The sequence below is a fragment of the Leuciscus leuciscus genome, assembly GCF_965113295.1.
Source record: "Leuciscus leuciscus genome assembly, chromosome: 9".
NCBI lineage: Eukaryota > Metazoa > Chordata > Actinopteri > Cypriniformes > Leuciscidae > Leuciscus > Leuciscus leuciscus.
The window spans coordinates 26,635,936-26,658,248 of record NC_138733.1 but is presented as its reverse complement, the minus strand read 5'-3'; the positions used below and the strand labels follow the sequence as shown (position 1 = coordinate 26,658,248).

The following is a 22,313-nucleotide window of genomic DNA, read 5'->3' as shown; positions in this document are numbered from 1 at the left end:
TAGAGGGGTTTTAGACTTTTTAAAGGATTAGTTCACTTCAGAATTAAAATTTCCTGATAATTTACTCACCCCATGCACGTCCTCCAAGATATTCATGTCTTTCTTTCTTCAGTCGAAAAGAAATCAAGGTTTTTGAGGAAAACATTCCAGGATTTTTCTCCAAATTGCAGCTTCAAAGGGGAATAGGAATAAGGGAATAAGGGTCTTATCTAGCAAAACGATCTGCAATTTTCTAAAAGAATAAACATTTATATACTTTTTAACCACAAATGCTAATTATCTCTGCGATTCGCCACCCATTGTGTAATCATGTTGGAAAGGTCACGCGTGACGTAGGCGGAAATACCGACCTAGTGTTTACAAAGCAACTGTGCAAAGACTAAGTCAAACGGCCTTTACAAAAAAAAGAAACAAAATGAACAAAAGGTAAAACAACGATGTCGACGATTTTAAAGTTGGAGGAGAAAATGAGGTGGAGTTTTTCGCTCTACCGTACATTTTCCACCTACGTCATGTTACTGCCTACTGCCTGACCTTTCCAACGTGATTACATCATGCGTGAAGTCGTGGACGTGCAAGACGAGCATTTGTGGTTAAAAAGTGTATATATATATATATATAATTGTTTTTTTTTGTTTGTTTTTTTGACCGATGGTTTTGCTAGATTAAGACCCTTATTCCTCAGCTGGGATCGTGTAGAGCCCTTTAAAGCTGCATTGAAACTGTAATTTGAACCTTCAAACCGCTGTCAACCGTTGAAGTCCACTATATGGTGAAAAATCCTGGAATGTTTTCCTCAAAAACCTTAATTTCTTTTCGACAGAAGAAAGAAAGACATGCATATCTTGGATGACGTGGGGGTGAGTAAATTATCTGAAGTGAACTAATCCTTTAAACTGGTAGACCAGCACTACCAGGCTAGGAGGCCAACCTAAACCAGCTAAGACCAGCAAAACCATCTTTTTGGTTTTGAAAGAAAGTTTAAGATGTGGTTTTTCCTATCCCGTTAACAATAACATCTTAAAATAGCATAAGATGGTTGTAGCTGGTCTAGGATAGACTGAGCTGGTTTAAAATAATCTCCCATCCTAGCTAAAGTGTTATGCTGGTTTAGCTGGTCAGAAAGCCCCTTTTCCCAGTCTGACCATCTGAAAGGTGCCCAAAACTCCTATATAAACCCAGGCTGAAACACCAATTAAAACCAGCAAATCAAATGTTAGCTAGTTTAAAGTCTTTTTTGTTATGTTTTTCTTAAGCAGGGTTGCCAATGACTACTATCAAAATATATTTTGCAAATACATCACCTTAAAGTGTTATATAATACTGTATATTATATGTGTATTTATTGATTTTTCAATTTCAGTTTCCGCACAAGCAAAGGCATTGGCTACTCGGCACATTTTGTGGGTAACTGCTTGATTGTGACGTCACTGAAGTCGAAAGGAAAGGGCTTCCAGCACTGCGTGAAATATGACTTTCAGCCCCGCAAGGTAGACTTTCATTTCCAGCTTTGATTTTCTCTCTCTCCTACTAGCATCTGTAGTAATCTAGTGATTGTGTCGTGAAGGAGTAAGAATTGAGTGGATGCACTTGTGAATTTTCTCGCTGTGATGCTCAGTGAAAACCACGAAGCTGTGCCGGAGGATGAATGATCCAGTTAACTGGGTTAAATATGCGGTCTATAAACTGTTAGTGAACCCCAGGATGTGAGATAACTGAGGCCATTTTCTGTATTTGTTTTTGTTTTGTTGAATCGAAGGGAAATCTCTTGGAAATCACTGCACAGCTGCTGCAGTTTTGAAACATCTGTCTAATAAATGATTGCCTTGTTTCTACTCAATATTTAATGCTCTTAGCTGGTGTAATCTTTATAAATGTTAATATTTCCAAATTGCTCTTTTGAGCCAAGGAAGTTCTTTCCTAAAATCAAATCTTACAGTTCAGTCTTAAAGGGAAAAAGTTTGCATATTGTGTCAAACTGCTCAAGATGATGCTTTATTTAAAAATAAATAAAAATAATAATAATATTAAATTAAATAAAAATGAATAAAATAAAAAAAAAGATCACAAATAAGTATGATGAGCATTTTACGTCTACATAGTTTCATTTAAATTGATCTGTTTACAGAACAAGGTCAGACCCATTAATGTTTTCATTTTCAGCCACTTCTATGTGTTTAATGTAATAATATATTGATGTACAGATAAGCCAACGTGATTCAGACCTTTTGTTGTCCAATAGTGATAAAACAACAATTTATCATTTTATCACAGTTTAAGAAGAGAAATGAATTTTTGCAACTTGGATTATCCTTTGTTATGCACATATAAATGAACTGTTTAATTCTTCTGATCTCCAGTGGTTTAGACTCATAGGGTTTTTATTTCTTTTTCTTTTCTTCTTCCTAACAATGGAATTTTTGATTTAGTGACTTAATATAAGCAATAACAGCCTGTGTAGAAACTCTCTTAGTACATTTTGATGTGGTCTTGCTTTGAGGATAAAAAAAAATGCAGATAATTTGCAATGACAGAATGGCAATAGAACCTCATTGCAGTTCATGCATAGATGATTATGTATTTTTCAAAATGTAGCTAAATGGAAATGTTAGGTTTGTTGTTTTAAAAAGGAGCTGGCATGAAAGAGAAAACGACGATTAAAAACAGCGCTGTTGGATGTTACGATCAATGAACAGAACACACAGAACATGCTTCTTGTCCTGAATGGTGTGTGTTTGAAACACTGCACCATATTGTGATTCTTTCGTGTGGTGGCACATTGACAGAAATGAAATCTGTAATGACCCTTGTCTCCTGCTAAGTAAACCTTCCTTTACTCCCTCACTACCCTGATTTCCTCTCTGCCTCTGTCTGCTTCCTCTCCTCTCTTCTCTTCTCCTCTCACTCAAGATCTGATGTATTATTTATATCTAAATGCAAATTTTTACTGCATTAGACCTTCTGCCTGCTGCCCATGAAAATGGTTTTGGGTTGAATTTTGTGCTTCCAGAGCCAGAAAAGAAAAATACAGCTAAAACCCCATTTGAAAAGAAAAAGAAAATTCTGAAAATATTCTGTCCATCTGTATGCTGCGAAGCTTCTGCAATATGCAGAATTAATTGTACTCTCCACGACCCTCTCAGAACAGACCAGCAACTGATTTTTTAGATTGTGACCTACCAGTTGAGAACTATTGATTTGCATTATTTAAACCTTCCTCATGCACCGCAATGTTTTTTCTTTCTCTAGTGGTACATGATCAGCATTGTTCACATCTACAACCGCTGGAGGAACAGTGAGATTCGCTGCTACGTCAATGGTCAGCTCGTCTCCTACGGTGACATGGCTTGGCACGTCAACACCAACGACGTAAGACCGCTTTGCTATCGCTCTCTCTGTCTGTATCTGCCGGATGTTCTCAGAGTAATATCATCACCACTAGTGTGCACAGTGTGAAATTAAGTGATAAAAGATGCATTGACTTACCACAGTTTCAGAATAAATAAATGACATAGCACGTCAAGCCTATCATGTAGTTTAGCCGATACAGTGATATATGTGAGCTGCAAAAATTATTTTCTTAATGTGTATTTTACTGGATGTCTTTTTGATACTGATTCATGTTTTTTTTTGCAATATGATGAAAATGGGACACTTTAATGTAGAAAAGATAAAGGTTATCTATAAATACAGACTACTGTGTGTGTGTGTGTGTATATATATAAAATATATATTATTTGCCAGCTCAAGCTTTACAGTAGCCTATATAAGACATTATCTTGGAGATTCAGTGATTACATTAAAATTCACAGACCTTTGCCTCTGTTTTTCTGTCCCTCACTGAAAGCAATGTCAGATAATTAAAAGGTTGGACCAGCAGTGCTTAACCTCAGGTCTCCCGGGTGCTGATTTTGATTAAACTAATAGGCAGGTTTCAGCACAGAATAACATCTCTGTAATGCTACATCTCAATTACATTGTGAACCATTAGTCGCTTGGTATGAAGTTTGCATACTGACATCCCACTATATTTCCACTCCAGCTCCCTTTTTTTTCCCCTACTATCCACTTTTGAGAGATTGCTACTAAGAACTCCAAGCTGTTTTCTTGTGCTTATCACAGAGCTATGACAAATGTTTCCTCGGCTCATCTGAGACGGCAGACGCCAACCGAGTGTTCTGCGGACAGCTCGGAGCCATCTATGTGTTCAGTGAAGCGCTAAACCCTGCTCAGATATTTGCCATCCATCAACTAGGCCCAGGCTACAAGGTATGTATCAGATTTGCCAAAGTGCGTTACATCCCAACGCTTCACAGCCACCATTGATCTCCAAGAGATGTTATTCCTCTGTCTGTGACATTTGTTCATTGATTGATGTGCGTTCAAACATGATTTCACCACCCTGAGGAAACAATCGCAGTTTTGAGATCTAAATCAGCTGATTTCAAGCAGGTCATTATTGTCCAGCTACCATGTTACAAAAACGCCAAAGCTGGAAAAAACGGATGTGAGAAATGCTGCATTTACATATTTACTTATCACCAAACGTTTGTTTGTCGAACCTTATTCTTTTTGTCGTCATGCATTATTGCTTTTACACTGACGACAGCAACGTTTCTCGGTTTTGCTTCTTAATGAAGTCTTCCGTTGATGAAGTCTGCCTCCGGATAGTTTATAGTGTTTCTTTCCCTTTCATGTCTCTGACCTTTTGTCGCTAATTCTCAAGGTGCTTTTGAAGCGATTTAGCATTTAATTGCATCCATGGGGTAAACAGAGCAGGTTACTGTGGAATTTTTTTTTTTCAAGGCTGTAGCTTATTAAATATGAAGCTCTGTCCTATTAGTAATTGGGACTCGCAGCAGTTTTTCAGTCTCATTGTGCAAAGTCTAATTTTCTCTGAAGCACCAGGCTTTGATTAGCGACTCATTATCTAAAACAATAAACCACATGCATGGGACGGATAGCATATGTATTCCAAAAATGACATTACAGAAGCCATTGTTTATGAATGATGAGCTTTTCCTAATTTAATTCCAAATTCTGACACCATCTCAATTGTCTTTGCTCCATTACAGCAGTGTTTTACTCATGAGCTGTGCAATCTAAAAGGGCAAATAACTGCTAAAACCCACCTTAACAATGTATTTATTTATTTTTACCTAGTGTGCTTTAAAATGACCTGTTAGACATTTGCACTGGTTTTTCTCTAATCAGTGTGGGCTGATCATTTCCCTTATTAATTGAGCTTCTAGACCTCTGATTCCCACTGCCCCTCACGTCGTCATGACAGACAGGTTGGCAGAAATAATGAGCAGTCTGCTTCAGGGAGAAAGCAATTACCCACCCAAGATAAACCTGTGAATGGAGTCTCTTGAAATCTCAAAAGGGGTTGTATATTTCAATGGAGAGTCAGCTATCAGACTACCTGTCAGCTCTGTGGCTGATCAGTTGAATTTACCTGGTTTGGAATAGGGCAAAGGCCTTCAGAGTTTATAGCAAGGCTAGACCGCAGGGCCTGGCCCTCATTTGATGAAAGCATGATAAAATGGGTTTTTAACTGTGATGGATCTACCGGAAGCAAAAAAAAACGGTGTTTGTCGACAGAACGACAGAATGAAGGTACCAAGAAAAATTCTAATAAATGCACCATTGCTTGTCGGAAAATAAGGGAAAGTCTTCCCCTCTCCCAATTTTTTTTTTTTTTTTAGTGTAGCAAAACAAACAATTAATGTGGAATGAGTGAATGTTTTTTTGTTTTTTTTGTAAAATCATTGGGTCTCATTCACTGATAATTGCGTGTATCATTTCGTATGTGTACGCACAGGAGAACTTCTCACGAAAGATCTCCGCCTAATTTACAACACCTCCGTACGCACATGAATTTGTTCTTAGGGTACGTTTACACAACAACGATATGCTTAAAACGGAGACGTTTTTCCTTTGAGTGTTCCGCGTACAGACGACACCATTGTCAAAACGATCCCCATTCACACCTCACACGGATCCACGTAAACAACTAAAAACCCTGTATTCTGCTGCCAGGCCATGAGATGGCGATGAAACACTATAGACTGAACACGTAATACGCATGTGCAGGACGTCATCGTCTTCGGAGATTCGCTGTTTTGTTGTTTCACGGAGAACGTTTTAAAAAACTTGGACTTTGAAACACGTTTTCAAAAGTCTGCGTTTTCAGGCACCCAAAACGCCGCTGTCGTGTAAAAAAACGGCCAAAACGCATAAAAAGTTTTACCTTTTTGAGTTGAAAACAGTGTTGTGTAAACAGCCCCTTAATCTCGGTCTGATGTTAGTGAATTTGGAGTATTCTAAGTGAGCGGCCGCGTGCACAAGGTTAGTAATTTGCATAAAACATGCCCAAACCATCTCCATATAAGGGCTTTCCGCAGACGTTTTCCTTACAGCCTTGCGTCATTCTATGGCCCTGTCCCAAATGGCGCACTTCATGCGGACTTTCGGTCTCGTGGACTTAAATTGCGCATGCTCGCCGAGTCTACGAGTCCGTAGGTCGTCCCATTCAGCATTTTACCGCTCTGAAGTGTGCTCAGCAGCGCCCCCTTTGTACCCTTGAAGCGGTCTTCCGCGAAGCCCGCATAGATGCAGGCTCCACACACTTTAACTACCCAGGAATCCTTGCGAAAGGCCAATCAGACAAGGGATGGGAGGATATTTCGCTCACTGATAATTGTTGACATGGCTGAGAAGAAAATATTACGGTTTTTATGACCTACAGTAAATGTACATTTTACCAGTTATTACCTACAGTTTATACTAACATTATGGTCATCGACCAGTGGTTGATGTCTCAAACATAATAGTAGTGCGTTGAATAATACGATCGCATTATGATTCATTAAATAAATAGAACCGAATGTCAGGGCTTTACTGAGTCATATGTAAACGTAGTATGAATATTGATACCTGTAAATTAATCTGAAACTCATGCACATTTTCATTATGTGTTAAAATTGTAATCTTAGTTCAAATGGAACATTATGTATTATTATGTACAGCTGTATACATCATTTAAATAAGCATGATATATCTATTGTCTAATGTCCAGGTGGCATGCACAATATCAAAATATAGAACTGTAAAATTAGGCTGTGTAGTTGACATGGAGATAAGACGTCGGAGCGCAAAAATGTGATTTCTCCTGTCCAACAACAACCTCGTGGACTCGAGGCAAGGGCCCTATAGGTGTGCACTACATGACGTCACCAAAGTGTGGACTCTGAGGAAGTCCACAAGTCCGGAGTTTGCCATTTGGGACAGGGCCTATCTCTGCAGACTCGCTCTTACCAGATCCTCTAGCAAAAGTCAAGTTTATTTATTTGTATAGCGCTTTTCACAATACAGATTGTATCAAAGCAGCTTCACAGTATTAAATTAAAATAATACAACAAAGTTTGTTTCAAGAGGAATTTATTGATTGATCAAATTTAATTAAATATCCCCAAAATATCCCCAACTGAGCAAGCCAAAGGCAACAGTGGCAAGAAACCGAAAAACTCCATCAAGTGACCTAATGGTGTCCTAAAACTCCATCAGGTGACCTAATGGAGAAAAAAAACCTTGGGAGAACCCAGGCTCAGTCGGGGGCCAGTTCTCCTCTGGCATTTATGAGCTAGAGGCTGGATTGTAGTTTGAACTGTAGGATTATATGAATGCCTGGCTGAAGAGATGCGACTTTAATCTAGTTTTAAACTGGGAGAGCGAGTCTGAGCAACTAACAGTATCAGGAAGACTATTCCAGAGTTTTGGAGCCAAATGTGAAAATGCTCTCCCTCCTTTGGTGGTTCTGGATATCCTAGGTATGACCAAAAGCCTTGAATTTAGTGATCTTAAAGAGCGCGATGGATTATAGGGTGATAGAAGATCCGTTAAATAGACTGGAGCTAAGCCGTTTAGGGCTTTATAAGTCAGTAGCAATATCTTATAATTAATACGGAGCTTTATAGGTAACCAATGCAGTGATGATAAAATCGGTGTTATATGATCATATTTTCTTGATCTCGTAAGAACTCTAGCGGCGGCATTTTGGACTAACTGTAGCTTGTTTATTGAGGATGCAGGACAACCAGCTAATAAAGCATTACAGTAATCCAGTCTCGAGGTCATGAATGCATGAACTAACTTTTCTGCATCAGAAACTGATAGCATATTACGTAGCTTAGCAATGTTTCTAAGGTGGAAAAAGGCTGTTTTTGTAACATATGAAATATGATTTTTAAAAGACAGGTTGCAATCGAGTATAACACCCAGGTCTTTTACTGTAGAGGATAAAGTAACAGGACATCCTATGATGTTAAAGTTGTATTGTGCGAGGTTTTGTGGGCGGTTTTTTGAACCGATAAGTATTACCTCTGTCTTGTCTGGATTTAATAAAAGAAAATTACGCGTCATCCAATCTTTTATATCTTTAACACACTCTGTCGATTTGGAAAATTTAGCGTTTTCATCCGGCCGTGATGAAATATATATTTGAGTGTCATCTACATAACAATGGAAACTAATTCCATGTTTCCTTATAATATTTCCAAGTGGCATCATATATATGGAAAATAACAGAGGGCCTAATACAGATCCCTGCGGCACTCCATAGTTTACTGGAGTTATGATCGATTTTTCTCCATTTAAATAGACAAAATGGTAGCGGTCAGATAGGTATGATTTGAACCAGCTTAGTGCTTGTCCTTGAACACCAGTATAATTTTGTAGTCGATCTAAGAGTAATGTATGATCTATAGTATCGAACGCAGCACTAAGATCAAGTAAAACTAGTATTGAGATACAGCCTTGGTCAGAAGCTAAAAGTAAATCATTTGTGATTTTAACGAGCGCAGTTTCAGTGCTATGATGTGGTCTGAATCCAGACTGAAACTTTTCATAGATATCATTTTGTTGCAAGAAAGAGCCCAGTTGAGCGGACACCACCTAATTGTGGTTTCTTAATGAGAGGTTTTATAACTGCCAGTTTAAATGTTCTTGGAACATGACCTAAAGATAAAGACGAGTTAATAATATTGAGGAGAGGCTCTTCCACTACAGGTAACACTTCTTTCAGTAGTTTAGTTGGTATAGGATCTAATAAACATGTTGTTGTTTTAGATGAAGTGATAAGTTTATTTAACTCTTTTTGTTCTATAGTTGTAAAGCACTGTAATTTTTCTTGCGGGGTGATAGTTGAAGCTGAATTATAAGGCGCAATCAGAGCCGGATTAACGCAAAGGCAAACTAGGCACGTGCCTAGGGCCCGATTGGCAGGATGGGGCCCAGACAGAGGGACCAAAAAAAATATAAAAATGTACAAATGTCCTATCTACAATTTATTTCAATATTTATTAATTAACTAAAAATAGTGACGATGTTTATCTTAACCATAGACTGTTACATTACTGCAGTTAAACCAATTAATGTGTCCGTTACAAAGCGGGTGCCGGCTTCTGAAAGTATGTGTAACGAACATCCATCAGGTGCTGCGAGGCAAAAGCCTAATAAGCACACAAAGAAGCACAGCTCATAATGCAGGTGTGTGAGTTGTCGTCATCTATTTTGGAGTGATTGCAATGTATTCTAAATATAAACTTGTACTGTAGATCAGCGTCATTTCTGGAAAAATCATTCACCGCTTTATTACGAGTTTAAAAGAGCGCGAGCGTCATTAACGTGCCCAGACGCGACGCTTTGAATTTGCGCGTACAATGAATAACATCACGTCGGGAGCTGACTAGTAAAAAAGCTACAAAATTAAAAGACAAGACGTCTGTATTCTAAGTTAAAAAGCCAACACACTCACTACAACATTTTTAAATGTTTCAAATTGTCATGAATGCTCAGAGACAAGAAGATCGATCCAAATGCAGCTTTATTAAATAAGGGTAATCCAAATTCGTAAACAGGCAGTGGTCAAGGCAGGCGGCAATAAACAGAGTCCAATAAACAGTCCAGGGTCAAAACAGAAAACAAACACGGAATAAACGCTCGGAAATGCAGACTGACAGTACAACAAGACTTCGCAGTGAGTGAATGAATGAACATGGTATAAATAGACAGACTAACAGGATGAGACAGGTGAATACAATCAGTGAATGAGGTACAGGTGAATGTGATCAGTGATAAGTGATGATGAGTCCAGGCAGTGAGTTATGGGAATTGTAGTTTGTGAGTGAATAGGAGAGTCTTATGTGGAGTGCCCTCTGGTGGCTCTCAAGGGCACTCCAGCTGGTGATCGTTACATAGCCCCCCCTTTAAGGAGCGGATTCCAGACGCTCCTAAACTGTCCAGGAGGGAGGTGGAGCGGAGGCGGACCCGGGGGCGGGATGGAGGGCCAGGCCCGTGGAGCGGCAGAGGACCTGGATACTGCAGCAGGATGGGAGGCCAGGGCGGATCAGGCTGTGCAGGTGACCAGGGTGGAGCAGGGTGTGCAGGTGACCAGGGTGGAGCAGGGTGTGCAGGCGACCAGGGCGGCGCAGGTTGGGCAGGCGACCAGGGCGGAGACTTTCCCTCGGGCGGCCACGGCGAAGACCCCTCGGGCGGCCACGGCGGTGAAGACCCCTCGGGCGGCCACGGCGGAGGAACTGGAACAGACACCAACGGCTCGGGAACTGGAACTGGCACCACCGGAACTGGCACTGGAACTGGTACCACCGGAACTGGCACTGGAACTGGCACCAACGGCTCAGGAACTGGAACTGGCACCACCGGAACTGGCACTGGAACTGGTACCACCGGAACTGGCACTGGAACTGGCACCACTGGCTCAGGAACAGGAACAGACACAGACACAGGCTCCGGCTCAGGAACTGGAACAGACACAGACACTGGCTCCGGCTCTGGATCTGGAACAGACACCGGCTCAGGGAAAGGCATGTCGGCAGCCATCTCTGCTGAGGGTAACTCTGCTGAGGACACTGGCTCGGCGGAGACCATCTTGTCCCGAGACACTGGTTCGGCGGAGACCATCTTGTCCTGAGACACTGGCTCGGCGGTGGCCATCTTGTCCGAAGACACAGGTGTGGAGTTGGCCATCTTGTCTGAAGACACAGGCGTGGAGTCGGCCATCTTGTCCGAAGACACAGGCGTGGAGTCGGCCATCTTGTCCGAAGACACAGGCGTGGAGTCGGCCATCTTGTCCGAAGACACAGGCGTGGAGTCGGCCATCTTGTCCGAAGACACAGGCGTGGATTCTGCCATCTTGTCCGAAGACACAGGCGTGGATTCTGCCATCTTGTCCGAAGACACAGGCGTGGATTCTGCCATCTTGTCCGAAGACACAGGCGTGGATTCGGCCATCTTGTCCGAAGACACAGGCGTGGATTCTGCCATCTTGTCCGAAGACACAGGCGTAGAAAAAGGAACAGATTCAGGCTCAGGAACAGATTCAGTCTCGGCGGGACGAGACTCTTGACGGGCGGACGTGACGTGAAGCTCAGTCTCTGGATCGGCAGAAGCGACATGAAGCTCAGTCTCTGGATCGGCAGAAGCGACGTGAAGCTCAGTCTCTGGATCGGCAGAAGCGACGTGAAGCTCAGTCTCTGGATCGGCAGAAGCGACGTGAAGCTCAGTCTCTGGATCAGGATCAGCGCGCTCTGAGCTTGACGCGACCAGCGTCAGCGAGGGCTCTGAGCTGGACAGGACCAACGGCAAAGAGGTCTTTGAACTGGACAGGGCCAGCAGCGAAGAGGGCTCTGAGCTGGGCAGGACCAACGGCAAAGAGGTCTTTGAACTGGACAGGGCCAGCAGCGAAGAGGGCTCTGAGCTGGGCAGGACCAGCGGCGAAGGCTTTGTGCTGGGCAGGACCAGCGGTGAAGGCTTTGTGCTGGGCAGGACCAGCGGTGAAGGCTTTGTGCTGGGCAGGACCAGCGGTGAAGGCTTTGTGCTGGGCAGGACCAGCGGTGAAGGCTTTGTGCTGGGCAGGACCAGCGGTGAAGGCTTTGTGCTGGGCAGGACCAGCGGTGAAGGCTTTGTGCTGGGCAGGACCAGCGGTGAACACAGCTCTGGACTGGCGTGAAGTGCAGGCTCGACTGGACTGGCGTGAAGTGCAGGCTCGGCTGGACTGGCGTGAAGTGCAGGCTCGGCAGGAAGATACTCAGGCAGGAAGGTCTCGGTGAAACATGATTTATGCAGGATAGTCTCAGCGGGACGAGACTCCTGCACGATGGCCCTTATGGCAACACGTACTGACCTCAGCGGGGAATCGGCCACACTGGATACCAGTCCTGGACGATAATAGACCGATCCGGTGACTAGCTTGATGGCTGGCGTGACGGGAACAGTCTCTGGAAACGCCCCCTCAACAGTAGAGGGCTCGGGGAATTCTGCTAAGACGTAACGAGGCTCTGGGCGGTCTGCTGAGACGTGACGGGGCTCTGGACGATCTGCTGAGACGTAACGGGGCTCTGGAAAATCTGCTGAGAAGTGACGGGGCTCTGGAAGATCTGCTGAGAAGTGACGGGGCTCTGGAAGATCTGCTGAGAAGTGACATGGCTCTGGAAGTTCTGCTGAGAAGTGACAGGGCTCTGGAAGATCTGCTGAGAAGCGACAGGGCTCTGCTAAGACATAACGAGAGTACGGGGAGGTATAGCAGAATTCTGGTTCAACGGGTATGGTAAGTTCATGGGAACCCTCATCCACAGGGCCCACAGAAGAGGATGAGCCGCTTATCCTCAGGGCGAATTCAATATATTGACCTAAAGTCCATTGAGGGGTGTTGTCAGGCATGAGATAATTTAACATGTCCTCAAGCCCATATCGGAAACTATCCTTTAAGACTGCATCGTCCAAGTCTACCCCATGGCAGAGCTCACAAAATTCGTCAACATATTCCTCAATGGATCGGTTACCTTGGCTGAGGCGGAAGAGACTGATTAGTGGGTCCATGGTGGGTCTCGGTTCTTTCTCGGCTGCTGGATCTGAAGTGGCGAAGTCTTCTGTCATGAATGCTCAGAGACAAGAAGATCGATCCAAATGCAGCTTTATTAAATAAGGGTAATCCAAATTCGTAAACCAGTAAACAGGCAGTGGTCAAGGCAGGCGGCAATAAACAGAGTCCAATAAACAGTCCAGGGTCAAAACAGAAAACAAACACAGAATAAACGCTCGGAAATGCAGACTGACAGTACAACAAGACTTCGCAGTGAGTGAATGAATGAACATGGTATAAATAGACAGACTAACAGGATGAGACAGGTGAATACAATCAGTGAATGAGGTACAGGTGAATGTGATCAGTGATAAGTGATGATGAGTCCAGGCAGTGAGTTATGGGAATTGTAGTTTGTGAGTGAATAGGAGAGTCTTATGTGGAGTGCCCTCTGGTGGCTCTCAAGGGCACTCCAGCTGGTGATCGTTACACAAATAAAGGATCTCATATCTATGGGTCTATCTTCTAAATTCTGCTGATGATTAGATTATACCCTGACATTACGCCAATAATATCAGTTTATATATTTTTTTCTGCTCAGTAGCGATCGTGTCTTTCTCTTCCACTTGATTTGTGTATAGCATATTTAAGGTAGCAATGCAATATAAAAGCACTTATGCTCATCTACTGAAGTGGGATTCTGGAACTGTGAATAAATTGAATAAAACAGCAAAATAACAACAACAACAACAATAACATCTTCATTAAACAAAAAAGAGATTACCTTAGATAAAGTTTGATTAATATGTACATACAGTACCGGTAAAAGTCTGGACCCATTACTATTTTTAATGTTTTTGAAAGAAGTTTATTATTATGCTCTACAAGCCTGCATTTATTTGATCAAAAATACAGAAAAAAACAGGAATATTCAGCAAGGATGTGTTAAATATATAAAAAGTGATAGTGAAGAATTTTTTAAAACAACTTTTTAATAATAAAAAATCCTGAAAAAAAGTATCACAGGTTATAAAATAAATATTAAAGGAGAAGTTCACTTTTAAAATGAAAATTCTGTCATCATATACTCACCCTCATGTTGTTTCAAACCTGTATGAATTTCTTTCTTCTGCTGAACAGAAAGGAAGATATTTAGAAGAATGTCAGTAACCAGACAGTTTTTGGGTCCCATTGACTTCCATAGTATATTTTTTTCCTACTATGGAAGTCAATGGGACCCAAAAACTGTCTGGTTACTGACATTCTTCTAAATATCTTCCTTTGTGTTCAGCAGAAGAAAGAAATTCATACAGGTTTGAAACAACATGAGGGTGAGTATATGATGACAGAATTTTCATTTTAAAAGTGAATTTTAAAAGTGGTGCTTCTCCTTTAAGCACCATTTCTAACATTTGATAATAAATCAGAATATTATAAAGTTTTCTGAAGGATCACGTGACACTAAATTCAGCTTTGCATCACAGAAATATAAAGTATAGTAAAATAGAAAACCATTATTTTAAATTTTAATAATATTTCACTATATTATTTTTCTGTATTTTTGATCAAATAAATCCAGGCTTGATGAGCATAAGAGACTTCTTTCAAAAACATAAAAAATAGTAATGTGTCCAAACTTATGTACAGTGTAAGTAAAAATATACTGCTTTTAAAATTAAATGTTGTATAAATAAAAAGGTTAGGAATCATATTTGCTTCAAGTGTTTTTTTATTGGGGGTGGGGGGCCTCCAACATGAATTTTGCCTAGGGCCTCCTAATGTCTAGAACCGGCCCTGGGCGCAATTGAAGATTGAACGTTTACAATTGTGGTTCTGATGCTTTCTATTTTCTCAGTGAAGAAGTTCATGAAATCATTACTACTGAACTGTAACGGGATATTTTGTTCGGGTGACGTCTGTTTATTTGTTAGTCTAGCCACGGTGTTAAATAAAAACCTTGGATTGTTTTGGTTGTTTTCTATTAGTTTGCGGAGGTGCTCAGCCCTGGCCGCTTTTATGGCCTTTTTATAATGTGACATACTGTCTTTCCACGCAATTCTAAAGACCTCTAAATTAGTTTGTTTCCATTTACGCTCTAAAATACGGGTTTCTCTCTTTAAAACATGCATAGTATTGTTATACCATGGTGCTTTATTTTTCTCTCTGACCTTTTTTAATTTAATAGGTTCAACCACATCCAATGTTCTAGAGAGAATGGTGCTCATAGTGCTAGTTAGTTCTTCTAGTTCATCTGTTTGTTTGGGTTCAGGCAGCAGCTGAGACAGATTAGATAAGCAATTTGAGAAATTATTTATGGTGGATGGGAGGATTGTTCTGCCTGGTTGATAACACGACGCCGCATGACATATTACAGCAGTACGTAATATGCAAGTTACCATGTAGTGATCAGTGACTTCATCACTTTGTGGAATGATATCTATATCGGTTGGATCGGTTCCATGTGATATAATTAAATCGAGTGTATGATTAAGACGATGTGTCGGTCTGGTGACGTTTTGCTTGACCCCAAATGAATTTAATAAATCTGTAAACGCAGCTCCTAACGCATCATTTGGATTATCTACGTGTATGTTAAAATCTCCAACAATTAATGCTTTATCGACATTGACTAATAGGTCTGAGAGAAAATCTGCAAACTCTTTTAGGAAATCAGCGTAAGGCCCTGGCGGTCTATATACGGTAGCCAAGGCTAGAGATAATAGGGATGTTTTTCTAACATCTAAGAGCGTCACATTTAGTACAAGTACTTCATGAAATAAATGAAATAAACGTATAACCCGTTTTCTGAGTAACATTTAGAATATCTCTATAAATGGTTGCAACACCTCCGCCACGACCAATCAGACGGGGCTCATGCTTATAACAGTATCCAGGAGGAGTAGACCCATTAATACAGAAATAATCATTTGGTTTAAGCCAGGTTTCAGTAAGGCAAAGTACATCGAAGCTATTATCTGTGACTATTTCATTTACAATAACTGCCTTAGGTGTGAGTGATCTAATGTTTAGAAGACCTAGCTTTAGAAATAGTTTTTGTTTACTAATAGCAACATTTTCTGTTTTAATAACAATTCGATTTTTCCTAGATCCTGCATTAGATTTATTATTTGATCTCACTAAACGAGGAATAGACACGGTTTCTATGCAATGTTCTACACTAGTATTTATATCAGTTAAATTGGTGCAGCAGAGACTATGATTTGGACTTTTGGTTACTAGTCAAAGGGTATTTAACATTTTGGAGATGTTATCTGACAGAAGATCCGCTCCGAATCTGCTTGGGTGTAAGCCATCAGCACGGAAAAGCCTAGGACGCTCCCAAAACAGATTCCAATTATTTACAAAGAGCAGTTTCTGCTCATTGCACCATGACATTAACCATTCATTTAGCGCAAATAATCTGAACTTTTCATGCCCTAATCGGTACGTGGGAAGCGGTCCTGACACAATGATCGTTGTTTCAGGCGATGTGCTGCATCCCGTATCGATTAGATTCCTGAAGTCTTTCTTCAGAATCTCCGTCTGGCGCAGCCTGATGTCGTTCACTCCCGCGTGCAGGATCACAGTTCCGATGCGCTCGTCACCGTTCAGGATCTCGGGAACGCGAGCAGCGATTTCAGAAACACGAGCACCAGGAAAGCAGTGACTGTGCACCTTACTTTTACCTAACGTAGCGTGTACGTGCCGAACGATGGAATCGCCGATGATCACAGCATCGTGTTCTGTTTCACGTAGAGGGGAGAAGCGGTTTTGTGTGGATAACTCGAAAACCGGGAGGGTCGGAGAAAGTCTTGGTCTAAACCTGACTCGCGTCTTCCGCTGCGGAACCACCCAGGCTTCGTGGTGGCGTGTTGGAGCCGGAGTGAACGAGACCATGGCTGATTGCGACCGATGCTGAGGAACGCACGGAGTAGACGCGGTCGGAGTCAGCGGGTTAGTAACGTTAAACACTGATTTGTGTGCATCGGCGCGTGATGTTTCAAGAGCCAAACACCGGTCTCTCAGCTCGGCCTGTCTCAATAAAAGGTTGTGGATCTGTTTCTCAACAGCTTCCAGCTCAGACTGCAGTGCGTGCAGCTCAAATGTGTCCTCACCTGCACCACAAAACCAGTTCAAACACAATAAACACCTTTTATACAGACCCAGATTACAGACCTCTCATTAGCCAGCTGTAAATACGTGTATATTTTCATTATTCCGAGAAACCTCACAGTTGAAGCTATAATGCAGCTTTTCTTCGTAAATTTAAAATTAATTTTAGTACGACCGTTTTTGGTGAATCATGATTTGTTTGTGAAAATGTTCATAGGCAGATTTCATGGACAAATTTGTGCTTACGCATGCGTTGGGAATGAGACCCAGTGTTCTCAAACCATATTAGCTGAAATAAATTTTTTTTTTTTTTTTTTTTTTTTGCTACCCTTCCCTGACTTTGGCTTCCTGCCCTCAACAACCACTGACACCATTATTTGTTCTGTTGACTGTAATGTGTCAGCTCCCTTAGGTCCATAGCCTTCTTAGCCTTTTAGCAGAGTACCTGCCTGGATACGTAGAGACAGTGGGCTGTGGCAGGCTGAAAACTCACAGTCTCCAGGGATTTATGTGACTGATCTGAAGATGACCCGATTACCGTCATGTGCTGCTGCCTAGAAACACTGAGCTCCAGTCAGACACATTTACTTGTGTTCTTGTCTTCAATGCCTTGATAAAATAAACAGGTTTGGTCTCAGATTAGCAGTTTCAGTTTGGAAGAATATGTTTTTATGTTTTTGGAGCATAAGTCTCTTATGCTAATCAAGGTAAAAAAAACAATGATGTCGTAAAATATGAATACAATTTATATAAGTTTTATATTTTTAGATATTTTTATATTTAAAGTATATATATATATATATATATATATATATATATATATATACGTACATGCCTCATTAGTGGCTGTTTCAATGGCCCGCTATATGTAAGTCATCCATCATATTGGAACGGTCCAAGCCAGTCTGTGAACATTTGAGAGCAAGTTGACTGAGCGTCTGCAACCGTAGTTAGACGCATGTATGAATATCTATATCTGCAATAGATTTCAGCAGATGATTTTGCCAAACTAATACAATACAACAAGACGAAGGCATTATCTAGCACGACATTAAAAAGTTACCATAGTATAAAAACCTGTTGTAATGAGTTAATGCATTTAAAAACACAATAATAACCTGTGAAGGTTATCCCATTTCTCTGGAAATTTAAATCTCTATGCAGTGTTTTGGAATCTTGGAAAACTCATTGAATTTTTTACTATGAGTGACGACAGAATCTGAAATGTTGACCGTTCCAAGATGGCGGACATGTTGGCGTGTATGGAGCGGTCGAATGTGAAATCTATGTATACATATCTATGGTCACATGACCCTTCAGAAATCATTCTAATATGCTGATTTGCTGCTCAAAAAACATTTATTATTATTATCGTCATTGATTATTATTCTTTTATGATGATATATAATTAAATAATATATTTTGTCAGACAGTCCCTGACTTTGTCTTCCTCCCTGTTGTCATGTAAGACATATGCTCTGTTACTACTGCAGAGTCTCACTATGCGAGAACATGTGAGCATGACTTCATCAGTTTCAGAAGTGTATTAGACGCTACGCCAGCATCCTGTCAGATAATTTTTTTTTTTTGTGAAGCAGTGCTTTCAACTTTTTTGCACACTGTCGCCATGTATTAACCTGCTGTGATATTTATTTTCCCAGTCAATCTGATATATTTTGAGATTTGCTTTGCGCTACATCATATGTTTGCAGCAGAAACCTGACCAGCAACAGGTGACATTTATGCAGAGGTGTCAAAAGTATTCACATTCATTACTCAAGTAGAAGTATAGATACTAGGGTTTAAAAATACTTCTGTAGAAGTTGAAGTATCAACTCAAGCTTTTTACTCAAGTAAAAGTATAAAAGTTCTGGTTTCAAAACTACTTAAAGTATAAAAGTAAAAGTAATGTAAGGAAAAAAATGCCATTAAGGACAAAAGCTTAGGCCGCGCCACAGGGGCCTATATAGTGCACTACCCCAGCTCCTCAAAAAAACACATTTTTCTAAAGGCCATATTTGACTATAATTATATTAAAATGTTGATGTTGAAAAATGTGGGATGATGCACTAGGCTACCTGTTTCAGCCATATATATGCCCATAGAAAATTAATTTTCTAAATAAATAAGCTAAATAAGCGGAGGAATCAGGAAACTAATAGGATAATGTATTAAGGTTTTTAGTCTATATTGACCTTAACAATACGTAAATTAATTAATTCTGTAATGTTACAAATAACTAATAAAGACATGGTGGCAGTTTAACAGAGACTTAACTTTACTCCGCTCATAGTGCAATGCAATAGTGCAATACTGTCTTGTTCCTTGCTTTTTGAAGAGGCCAAACACATGTCTGCATCTTTCATTAAAGTGATATAGTTCACCCAAAAATGAAAATCATTTACTCACCCTCAAACTGTTTCAATCCTGTATGAATTTCTTTCTTCTGATGAACACAAAAGAAGATATTTTGAAGAATGTCGATAACCAGACAGTGGATGGACCCCATTGACTTCCATAGTAGGAAAAAAGTCAATGGCTACCATCAACTATCTGGTTATCGACATTCTTCAAAATATCTTCTTATGTGTTCAGCAGAAGAAAGAAACTGGTTTGAAACAACTCGAGGTGTGAGTAAATGATGACAGAATTTTCATTTTTAACTAAGTGAACTAATCATTTAACAGAAATGAACTGTTGGCATATGTTTCACATCAATACTGTCCAGTTTGTCCTGTTGGACACAACACACAGCAATACTGTCAAGTGTCACTTGTGACCAGGGCCGGTTCTAGACATTAGGAGGCCCTAGGCAAAATTCATGTTGGAGGCCCCCCACCCCCAATAAAAAAACACTTGAAACAAATATGATTCCTAACCTTTTTTATTTATACAACATTTAATTTTAAAAGCAGTATATTTTTACTTACACAGTAAAAAACACTTTTAATGTTTTTGAAAGAAGTCTCTTATGCTCATCAAGCCGGATTTATTTGATAAAAAATACAGAAAAATAATATAGGCTAGTGAAATATTATTAAAATTTAAAATAATGGTTTTCTATTTTACTATACTTTATATTTCTGTGACGCAAAGCTGAATTTAGTGTCACGTGATCCTTCAGAAAACTTTATAATATTCTGATTTATTATCAAATGTTAGAAATGGTGCTTAATATTTATTTTATAACCTGTGATACTTTTTTTCAGGATTTTTGATTATTAAAAAGTTGTTTTAAAAAAGTCTTCACTATCACTTTTTATATAGCCTATTTAACACATCCTTTCTGAATATTCCTATTTTTTTCTGTATTTTTGATCAAATAAATGCAGGCTTGTAGAGCATAATAAGAAACTTCTTTCAAAAACATTAAAAATAGTAATGGGTCCAGACTTTTACCGGTACATATTAATCAAACTTTATCTAAGGTAATCTCTTTTTTGTTTAATGAAGATGTTGTTGTTGTTGTTATTTTGCTGTTTTATTCAATTTATTCACAGTTCCAGAATCCCACTAAGTGCTTTTATATTGCATTGCTACCTTAAATATGCTATACATAAATCAAGTGGAAGAGAAAGACACGATCGCTACTGAGCAGAAAAAAATATATAAACTGATATTATTGGCGTAATGTCAGGGTATAATCTAATCATCAGCAGAATTTAGAAGATAGACCCATAGATATGAGATCCTTTATTTGAAACATTTAAAAATGTTGTATAGTGTGTTGGCTTTTTAACTTGTCTTTTAATTTTGTAGCTTTTTTACTAGTCAGCTCCCGACGCGATGTTATTCATTGTACGCGCAAATTCAAAGCGTCGCGTCTGGGCACGTTAATGACGCTCGCGCTCTTTTAAACTCGTAATAAAGCGGTGAATGATTTTTCCAGAAATGACGCTGGTCTACAGTACAAGTTTATATTTAGAATACATTGCAATCACTCCAAAATAGATGACGACAACTCACACACCTGCATTATGAGCTGTGCTTCTTTGTGTGCTTATTAGGCTTTTGCCTCGCAGCACCTGATGGATGCGTTCGTTACACATACTTTCAGAAGCCGGCACCCGCTTTGTAACGGACACATTAATTGGTTTAACTGCAGTAATGTAACAGTCTATGGTTAAGATAAACATCTTCACATTGTACATTTTATTATAATTTTTATTTTTTTTTATTTTTTTTTTCCCTCTGTCTGGGCCCCATCCCGCCAATCGGGCCCTAGGCACGTGCCTAGTTTGCCTTTGCGTTAATCCGGCTCTGCTTGTGACCTCTGAGCCATGTTTTCAGTGTCCTAAGAGCACTGAAACTTCTTTCAGTCCAGCTGATGAGACTGGGATGATTTGATCAACAGGCCTCTCATTTCAACAAGACCAGCCTTCAACAGACCAAGCAATGTTATTTTTTCATGTTTTATGGGGACTTTCCATAGAATGATTTTTATACTGTACAAACAAACTGTGTATTCTACCCCCCTATAGACTAACCTTTTTTTTTACATTTTTACATTTTCAAAAAACAAAAGTCTGATTTATAAGCTGTTTTCTGGAAAAAAAAAGAAAGAAAAAAAGGACAAGGATTTCGAATATTGACATCTTTGTGGGGATATTTTGACCCTATAATGTAGAGTTGCACACACACACACACACACACACACACACACACACACACACACACTCACTCACTCACTCTCTCTCTCTCTCTCGCTCACGCTCACACACACACACACACACACACACACACACACACAACACTCACACTCTCTCTCTCGCTCACTCGCTCACACACTAACGATTATGTTAGTGTTATGTTACGATTGTCATTATATTGTAAAAACGTCTGTCCCCAAATCAATATTTGACGCGATTTGCCCCGTATTCTTGAGCACAGAACTGTTGATTTCTCCCTCGCTTACCGCATCTAGGTGACTCGGAGAAGTTTTGGCGCTTCGCACAACCAAATGTGACTACAGCCTCTCACAAGTTAGAAAGAAAACACAAAGCCAATCAGTTTAGCGATGTGTGTTCAGGAGGCGGGACTCAGATCTATTAACCGTTTGTGTAATTGGCCAATTTTTTTTTTTTTGACGACGACAAGACGGAATGAAAACAAGCCGAAATGAACTAGGAGTAACGAGGCTATTTTTAAAATGTAAGGAGTAGAAAGTACAGATAATTGCGTGAAAATGTAAGGAGTAGAAGTAAAAAGTCGTCTGAAAAATAATTAGTAAAGTATACCCAAAATGTCTACTTAAGTAATGTAACGAAGTATTTGTACTTCGTTACTTGACACCTCTGCATTTATGCTATCTGTTCAG

General features: G+C 40.1%; 1 protein-coding gene across 17 annotated transcripts in view; it reads left to right on the top strand.

The window, feature by feature from the left end:
• nbeab (neurobeachin b) overlaps positions 1-22,313 on the top strand; it is a 295,564-nt gene that overhangs the window by 79,280 nt on the left and 193,971 nt on the right. For all 17 annotated transcript variants that reach the window (XM_082179446.1, XM_082179444.1, XM_082179438.1 and 14 more), the window contains 3 exons: positions 1,364-1,490; positions 3,250-3,369; positions 4,123-4,269. In XM_082179446.1, coding sequence (XP_082035572.1) covers positions 1,364-1,490; positions 3,250-3,369; positions 4,123-4,269 — 394 coding nt within the window. The remainder of the gene's footprint in view (positions 1-1,363; positions 1,491-3,249; positions 3,370-4,122; positions 4,270-22,313) is intronic.